We start from the raw sequence: 9,430 nt of genomic DNA, 5'->3' as shown, positions 1-9,430 counted from the left end.
TCACCACCCAAACGAAAATGAATTGGAACAAAAGCAACAAGACAACGATCGAAATACTTGAAGGCACATCGCAGCCTCGAGAGTGTTCTGTAAGTACGTCAAATACAAGCGAAAAGTAGTTGCCTAAGTTTGCACATACAGACGGAAAATTAGGCAGAAAAAGAAAAAGAAATAAAACAAAAACAAAAGATCAATCACATTCTGCAATTAAGTATTTAAACGAATCACATAATCAAACGCAAAACCAAAAAAATGCTAAGTCAAGAGTTAATCAAAGCGAAATTTGCTGATTTCGAATCCAGAAGCGTCCGTGTAAATCAACATCAACAATTTCACTAAGAAAATAAGTTAAATAGAACATTTCTAAGTAAAACGAATGAACTTGTCACAATGATCTTCTTACTATTCAAGCAGTAGATTAACACAACTCAAATAAACAACTTCAAACGAATCAAAGAAGATCAACGAAACAAGAATTTGTTTGTCACCAACTATTTCTAGATTCAAGAGAGTGGTTTTCAGATATCAAAATTGACGGGCTGAAGTGAATATTTGGATGGAGAAAACTGACTGGATCTTGCAGTGAACTCGTGAGAGTACGAAATTATTGGTACATGCCGTCGAAGCTCAAGCTCCAAAACTCCGACGCCAGAGAAAGGAAAAGAAATCAAAGGAAAGAAAAGCTTGAGAATTAATCAGAAGTCATAACTAATTATGAGATTATATTAACTTATAGAACGGATCAAAAGGAGAAGAGGAAAAGGAGGGAAAAAAGAGAAAAATAATCCGACCTGCCGGATTCGAACCAGCGACCTAAGGATTAAGCTGCTTTCGACTACAGTCCTCCGCTCTACCAACTGAGCTAAGGTCGGAAGTTGAAGATTAGGGAAATTATTATTCTTAATTATTACTTAAAATCAATTTTATATACATTCAGAAGTGAATTTGAAATAGTTATGATTAGTTTTGTCATATTCAAAATAACTTTACTCCAAATCGATTTAGGATTTGTTTTTATATTTTTAAATGCGGTTTTTAAGATCAAATTTGATTTTAAATTATTAAAATTATGTTTTGAAGTATTTTTGAACACGAAAAAAACAATTTTGACCAAATCAATCTAAAACATGCACGTAAATCATGAACTTTGATTTGTAATGATTTGATTCATATATTGTTGATTTTGTAAAAATTTAATCTATATACTTTAAAATCTGTAACGTTAGAAGTTATGTTTGGATTGACTTTTTAAATGTTTAAAATTAATTTTTTCTCTTAGAAACACTTTTTTAAGCAGTTAAAAAGTCAAGCAGACAAGTCTTCTTTAGTCCTTATTGTGAAGAATTTATTGTTAAAATTAAGTGATATTACTTATATACGTAGATAAATAAACTAATTTGGGACCTAATATGTTTATAAACTACAAAGTCTAAATTGTTAGATAATAAAAATCAACATTTAATTTTGATTTTTTTTTTTACAATGTTGATTATTTGTTACAAATATGAAAATATACAATTGAATTATTACATATTAAACTACAAAGACTAAATTGTAACAAATTTAAAGATATAGAAACAAAATTTAGAGACTAAATTGTTGCTTCAATGCAAATTTAGAGACCCTGAGTAATTTTTAACCTAACTAAAAATTCCTAATCAATTTTTCCTCATATTTTGATTGAACTTTCAATTGCATCCAATCAATATGTGTAGTGATTTTTAACCCTATATTCAATTTATATTAAATTACCCTTTATTTATTTATTTTTGGAGGAAAAACACCAAATATTACAAAACTTACTATTTTCAACAAGATGAGCCTAATTAGTATACAAAATAATGATTCAACAAATTCTTTACAACTCACCAAAATGGAGATAGCTCAACTAACATAGTTTTTGTACTATCAATCTCGATGTAGGTTCGATTCCCCTACTTCATATATTGTGAAAGAAAAAAGAAACAAAACTTTTACGACTCACAAATCTCAAAAGAGAAAAAAAAAACAAACTATCGCGAATTCCCATTTAGAAATTTCATACAGAAAATACAAATAAAATGTTCATTGTTAATTCCAACCTAGCTCAACAGTCCAACCAATAGGTTTGAAGTTCAAATCATTCCCTCGCTATCAAACTCGTAAACATGAACATAATGCTCTTCAAAATCATGAAAGCCAAAGAAGGGGGGAAAATGAAAGAACAAAACTTGAAGAGAAACTCAAACGAGGAAATTTGAATAAACAATGAGCCAAAATTGTGCAAACTACAAAAGGATCAGACCTTGAAAAATATCACTCACTACTAATCTCTCAGAAAAGATACACAAAAGTCCTGTAAACACAAGAAGAAGAACTACTACAAGTCAACAACTAATGAACAATCCTTTTATATCCTGCCCCTATAATTCATTCTTTCAACCAACATTTACATCCAGTAATTGACCAACACTAGAATATTTTAGAGAGAGAAAAAAAATCAAACAGGAAAAGGAAGCGCAAGAAGAACTATGGCGTTGAAAAGAGAGATCAGATTGAAGGTTGTTTGCGCAACTTGTTTGCGACGTAGAGCAAATGACTGATGTTTGCTGGGGGATAGTGTTGGAGCAGTTTGAGATTAGCCGTAAAATCGCCTGCAAGTAAGCGTCGTCTAATGAGAATCAACATCGAGCAGCATATTCGGAGGAGTGTTTCCTGCAAATTGATTGAATATCAGGTCTAGCTCGATTTGATACAATTAAAATTTGTCCTGCTTAGTGTAAAACATTTTCATTTCAAAATGGTCCTGAATTCCCCACAACTACAAAATGCATGAAGAATCACTGTGGGGTAAGCCATAAGAAAATATAATCAAGTATGCACAGAAGGGATGGTAAAATTCTCCTACAACTTCAAGCATGTTTTCGCAACACGCTCGTGCTCTCATAGGTGCAGCAACCTCTCTTATATGATCTATACACAGCATGATAACTACCACAAGGAAATTCATCAACAGAATGAGGGTTATCTTATGACAAATAGGTCTTCCTTTACTAAATGGTTCAAATTTTATGCATTAGCTTATGACAAATAGGTCTTTTTTTACTAAATGGTTCAAATTTTATACATTGCTCCAGAATACCATGGATCTATAAGGGGGGATAACTTGAACCTAAAAGAAGAAAATATTACCAGAGGACCCTCAGGATCACTCAAAATTGTATCCCATATGTGAAGGCTGTCTGCAAAATTGAACTCTTGGGTCAAGAGGAGAGTGATCCACCTAAACGCATAAAACTGGGGGTTTACCTGTAATTAGACAAAATAGAGAAATGCAACAATAAATAATGGTATTAAATAGGAGTATCAGCTATTACAGTTGCCTTATTTTTTTTAGTACAATTATGGGTAAGGGGATTCGAACCACACACCTCGTGGTTACTAATACACTTGTATACCAATTGAGCTATGAAAACTATAGTCGTACAAAATATAGATATGCAAAATAAAATGAACTTAAATTACAGGTTAAGCCTAACACAAATACACAAGTAGAAATAGGGAAAATTGGGCACTATAAGGTCTCAGATTACTTCAGCTTTTGAGATGTAGACAATACTATGTTGGTACATTTCTTGATATATTTTCAAAGATTTGGTTCAGATCGCTTTGGGGCTGATACCTTAGCAACCATAAGAAATATTTTCAATCAAAATGTTCAAAAGACGATGTTACAAGTCATAACCATAGAAAATAGAAAGACCCAAATTGCTATTTTCTTTTGAGAAGAAACAGAGTTTCCAACGGAGTAAAAAGATAATTTAAGGAGGTAAAGAGCAAATGAGCCAATGGCCATAAAAACCATTATTCTTTTAAAAATAAAATTATAAAGACTAAAATCAAGAAAGAGAGCAAAGAATAATCCAAAGCCAAGGAGAATGATTAGAAAACTTTTCCTTTACAATTTTGAATGTTTGAAAATTTTGGTGCTTTAATTTTTATCATTTCAAATTTGAAGGCACTCTCCTGCTGAATAGTAATCTGAGTAAATAGGCAACACCTAAGAGTGGTTGCCATAATCAAACTAAGGAAAATACTGGAGATTTATAGGACTAATCATGAAAAGGAAATAAGCATCGAAATAGCCATATGTAAAATTAAAAATAATAAATAATTGAAGGCTCAAAACTGTCTGAATAAAAGTTAAAACTCTACTTTGGTTGTGATCTCAAGGTGACGCCAGAGCTCTTCATCATGCTCCTTCAGAAGTTGAGACAACTTTGTGATCGTGGCACGAATTCCCACAACGCTATTATCCAGTTGCTGACAGAAATGATCCCTAAATCCGCTCAATAACTCAACAAAACAAAAGAACGTGTCTGCTTCAGCAGATGCCTGAAATTTGAACAGTCAACATCAGGAAAGAAAAATGTAACAAAAAGATCACAGTTAAATGTTAAATGGCCATAACTATTGTTCCTTTAGGTGGAACACTAATCTGGCTCAGGAAAAGAACTTCAATGTAGTCAAATTGATTCTTCATTGATCTTCCAAAACAAATTTCTCATTTTACTTCTGATAAACCGAAAACAACATTGTCATTGAGAAAAAGAATCCATTTAATACACAACTATCTCTCAAGATTTCTTTCTGTGATATAAGCAAAAAATTACCAGGGAGAGATACTGGTTCCTCTACAGAATTTCATCTGCTAAAGATTTTCACGATTGAAATTAACTCAAACGAATTTTTAATTAAATAAGAAATAACTTAAATTATTCATCTCATAGCCGTAGAATGCAGGCATAGACATCTAATGGTTCCAAATGCAGAATAAATGAACAATCCATTTAACTCAGCCAAAGTTTCTTTTCTTCCTTTTTTTGAGAAAGAAACTAGACTTCTCATTATCAGAAAAGAGGTACAGAAACTCTAGTTAGAAAAGGTTTGTCTAATGGTTCCAAATGCAGAATAAATGAACTTCTTTTCTTCCTTTTTTCAGTAAGAAACTAGACTTCTCATTATAAAAAAAAAAGAGGTATAGAAACTCTAGCAAGGCTCTTTCTTTTTCTTTTTTTTTTTTTAAAAAAAAAATCAGAATTGAGGATTTAAATCTTTGTCGTTTTGATCAAGGTTTATAATTCCTTATCAATTGAGCGATACTTAGGTCGACTACCAAAGTTTTTAGCTATGAAAATGTGTCCCAATAGCTATCAGGCAAAAAGGCCAACTTATTTAGAAGCATATTTGCGGCACTATAGAGCTAACATCATCATTATTCATATAACTATCAGGTGGATCGGGGTGTAAAGAAAAGTTACCACATTATCCTCATCAGGATCGCTTCTAAATACATAGTATAGAGGAGCTAAAATTTCATTCATCCCTTGAACATATCTAATTCCTGGATTCAACTTTGCAAATACAATTAAGATATTTCTCAGAGCCTCCTGAAAGTACAAAGCACAATTAACATAAGATAATTGTCCAAACCTCTATTAAACTCATATTACACGTGTCAATTATTTATGCATACTCAAAGACTAACCTGGTTAGATTTTGCAAGTGATGAGTCCCCAGAGAAGAAGTGCATATCTGGATGAGTACGCTTTACATCTCGGTCAATCTGTTCTATAATCTCAGAGTCCTAACATATAGGTGATAAATTAGACTAAAATGATGTTACGGCACATTATCATATTGTTCTATCACTGTATAAGCCCAAATAGAAAAGATACATATGAAACACAGACAGGATATGATTGATATATTACAGAAGTAAATATTAAAAATCTGGTAAGAAGACAATCTCGACAAAATCAAATATCAGCATATCTTTCCATAACAAGAAAACATTCGATGATTTCTATCACGGCAAAGTATCTGAAAAAGCAGGTTATCACATGACCTAGAGGGGGATATTTTTCAAGTGAATATCTATCGATCAGGATCCCAGAAAACAAGTTATAAATTTTAAAGTGCTGTAAACTCTCTGTCACCAAAACATGCTTTTCAAATTGAGTTTTCTGGCCTTGATTTCCCTCTTCTATTCCAATTACACTTCTTAAGGGTCCAATTGCATAAACAGTTGACCCATGCATAAGGTTGAAGAAAACTCATAGAGGTCGATTGCATAATTGAAAATACTCAAGTTCATCTAGAACATTAAGAATTTATAATTACGGCATGATTATTCTAGAATCAGCGAACATCCACCCGTTCTCCCAATAGAACAAGAAAATATTTTATTTGGGTTATTATTATTATATTTTCTTTTTGATTTCTCAGTACAAGAAACAATATAGGTATGGGAGATTGAACCTTCAACTTCAAAGAAGTTAATAGGTGCCCTTATCCATGAGAGCAAGAAAAGGTTTAATTCTTTGGATGTAACTACTTTAGTCCAAGGTTCATCATACAGTCAAATAAAGATTACACAAAGTTTAAAGATTCTGATTAACAAACGGTTAAAGTTGACAGAACTATTTACATTTTGAGTTCAGTACAGAGTGGCCCAGTAATTCTTTATAAATACTTTTTCTGTGGGATACATTAAATATAATGGATTTCATAAGGTTAGACAGGGGATAAAATTTTTATCACAAGTTTAATAATAAAGGATACCTGGAAGTACTGATTCCAGATGCTGGTTTTCCCAAGACTCAAAGGATGTTCCTCTTGACTTATTTCTGACCTTGAGAGTGGACCCTTGTTCGTTTCATCATGCTCGTAACTTTTGGCCTTCTCCAACCTCCTTGAAATTTCGGACTGACTAGCCACAAAAACATTAAGAAAACCATGTTTGTACATACAAACTGATTGCAGCATATCGTTTTTTGCTTTGTTTACCACATGGTAACGAATTTGAAGAAGAATCGTATTGACTAATTAGAATAGGAATAAAACAACAGATAATGTGTGTATTTTGTGAAAGGGAAGAGAAATTACTATAGTGTAATGTACTACCATATAGAATTAAAATACATTCTAATTTGATGAGGACCCACAATAAAGTAGATAAAATGGAAAAGTGGAGATGAGGTTCACAGAATTAAGACAACGGGAATTACATTCTCGACTGATTAAACTAGAAATCCAATTTTGGGAGAGGAAATCAAGAAAAGTGGTTGAAATTCTCTCATAAACGTTTCCAATTGCTAAATAAGACCTTTCTGTTATCAAAGCTAAGTGATTAACCCCATAAGGCATATTTACACCCCTTGTTGGCTGGATTTTAAAAAGAAAAAGGCAAAAGAGGAGCGACTACACCACAGAAAACTAGATGAATCCTTCTACAAAATGTTAAGAGACCAAAATGGAGAGTGAAAAGTTCCACAGTATGACTTACAGGATTCATCAAAAGCTCTTCTTTAAAATGCTTGTATTGAGACCTCTTTTTAGCTAACTCAGATGTCCAGAGCCCACGATCTGGTGGCAGATAACCCAACAGGAGCTACGATCAATCAAATGAGCCAATAACTATTAGTTCTGGACTCGTCACGACAAATCTAGCAAATATGCTTCAGCAGAAAATTTTGACGCACAATAAAAACTACAAATTACATACTTTCCAGACGGTTGAACGAATTCCTGGACCATCCGGTATGCCCTGAGATGCAATTTTACGCAATTCACGCAGATTTATGATCTTCTTCGACAACTGCCATCCAGAATATAGGAAACAATCAACAACTAAAAGAATGAGAAGAATATATAATCCAAAACATGCAGGAGATCACACTAAAAAGCAAACCTCTACAATAAGCTGTGCCTGGCGAGATACATCCTCAGCAGAAGGGCCTGAGGAAGTGCCATTATCGTCGTTGGTGACATTGTTATTAGCCCTGGAGTCTCTATCAGACTTAGGAGACTCGGTTCTAATGGCGGTGCTCGCAGACGGAGGAGGAACCGGGACAGGGGGTTCAACGACGGGTTCCGGCGAAGAAGTGGTGGCTGCCGGCTCGGAAGTGTAGCGGTGGAGGCGATCGTCGTCGACAGAAGGAGTAGAGGACCAAAGAGAGCTATTGAGCCAATCCGGCACACGTTTCTTCACCATTTTTTTCTCTGTAGCGATTGTGAACGAATTCAGAACAAAATTACTGCAATTATTTTAGATGAATTTGAATTTGAGCGATTGAGATTGTCTTCAACCTCTCGCTTCGATTGCTAGGGTTCCGAGCTCAATTTTTTTCCTTTTTTCTTTCCTCCTAATTTTTCCCTTTTCCGATTTAATTATTCGTTAAACATCTTTTCCTTGAGTTTGCCGTTGCCTCTCTGAAAAGGGGACTCTGTGGACGAAAGTGGGAGAAGATTTGGAAAAACTTGTGTAACCGGGGCATGCAAGAAAGTTCGTGACGGACAAATAGTAAGCCGCCACATCATGATGCTAAAATATTTTGGAAATTATTGTAATTCGTAACGGTTTTTTTTATGGGAAATTTATTCATGAGTTGCATTTACTGAACTACATAGATTTCAACTACATTCCATAAAAGAACTCACATAAAAAGGTATTGAATAAATAAATATCTATTATGAATATTATAAAAAAAAATAGATGTCTTATGTGTCAATCTTCATGTTGTCCATGTGTCTTGGTGAGAAATCTACTTCAAAATTCCACTCAATTTTGCATATTATCCAATTTTCATAATTTTAGTCATTTTATTTTATTTATTTTCATAATTTTAGTCATTTTATTTTATTTTATATTTTATTTATTTATTTTTATATTATATTTTCTCTATATCTGTGTTCTTGTTATGCTTTGTTGTGCTCCTCAATTTCAATCAACACGAGCTCCTGTCGCTCCCTCGCTGAAGGTAGGTCCTAAAGATAGGTAAGTTTTTTTTTTCTTTATTATAATTAATAAATTAATGTTATTTTGCATATTTAGTACATATTAAATTTCTAATATAAATATAATGTTTTGTGATAGTGTTTCCATGACAAATCTTACAAAATCAGAATTTGCCGTCCTTGACATTAATGACAATAATTATTTTCCGTGGGTGTTCGATGCCAAAATTCACCTGAATTTGGGAGACATAACTAAAGAAAGAAATACGACATCCAGTCAAGACAAAGCAAAAGTTATGATTTTCCTTCGTCATCATATGATGAATAATTAAAAATTGAATGTCTTACGATAAAAGATCCTCATATCTTGTGGAAAAATTCGAAAGAAATGTGATCATAAGAAAACAATTGTTCTTCCTAAATCTCGTTATGAGTGGATGCATTTAAGGCTACAAGATTTCAAATCAATAAGTGATTACAACTCCGCATTATTTAATGTCAGTTCAAAATTGTTGTTATGCGGAGAGAAAATTATTGATGCTAGTATGTTAGAGAAGACATTTTCTATATGTTGAATATGCTCCTGCAGCAACAATATCAAGAGAAGGGTTTTAAACAATATTCTGAACTAATTTCATGTCTTCTCGTGACC

General features: G+C 33.0%; 1 protein-coding gene and 1 non-coding gene across 2 annotated transcripts; both read right to left on the bottom strand.

Moving 5' to 3' along the window:
• Window positions 1-785: 785 nt before the first annotated feature.
• On the bottom strand, window positions 786-872 carry TRNAY-GUA (transfer RNA tyrosine (anticodon GUA)). Its single transcript is given in 2 exon segments — window positions 786-821; window positions 836-872. It is a non-coding gene; the product is annotated as a tRNA-Tyr (tRNA).
• Window positions 873-2,210: 1,338 nt separating this feature from the next.
• LOC120068064 (uncharacterized) lies at window positions 2,211-8,293 on the bottom strand. The gene is made up of 9 exons (XM_039019733.2): window positions 7,733-8,293; window positions 7,547-7,639; window positions 7,328-7,432; window positions 6,604-6,747; window positions 5,528-5,626; window positions 5,301-5,429; window positions 4,195-4,374; window positions 3,172-3,288; window positions 2,211-2,694 (listed from the first exon to the last, which is right to left on the bottom strand). The coding sequence occupies exons 1-9, from the start codon at window positions 8,033-8,035 to the stop codon at window positions 2,530-2,532; spliced, it is 1,335 nt and encodes a 444-aa protein (XP_038875661.1). The 5' UTR covers window positions 8,036-8,293; the 3' UTR covers window positions 2,211-2,529.
• Between the last annotated feature and the right edge of the window lie 1,137 nt (window positions 8,294-9,430).

Source organism: Benincasa hispida, chromosome 12, assembly GCF_027475165.1.
Source record: "Benincasa hispida cultivar pf3 chromosome 12, pf3_genome.v1.1, whole genome shotgun sequence".
Taxonomy (NCBI): Eukaryota; Viridiplantae; Streptophyta; class Magnoliopsida; order Cucurbitales; family Cucurbitaceae; genus Benincasa; species Benincasa hispida.
Note: the sequence above shows the minus strand (reverse complement) of the source record. Positions and strands in the feature narration are given on the sequence as shown.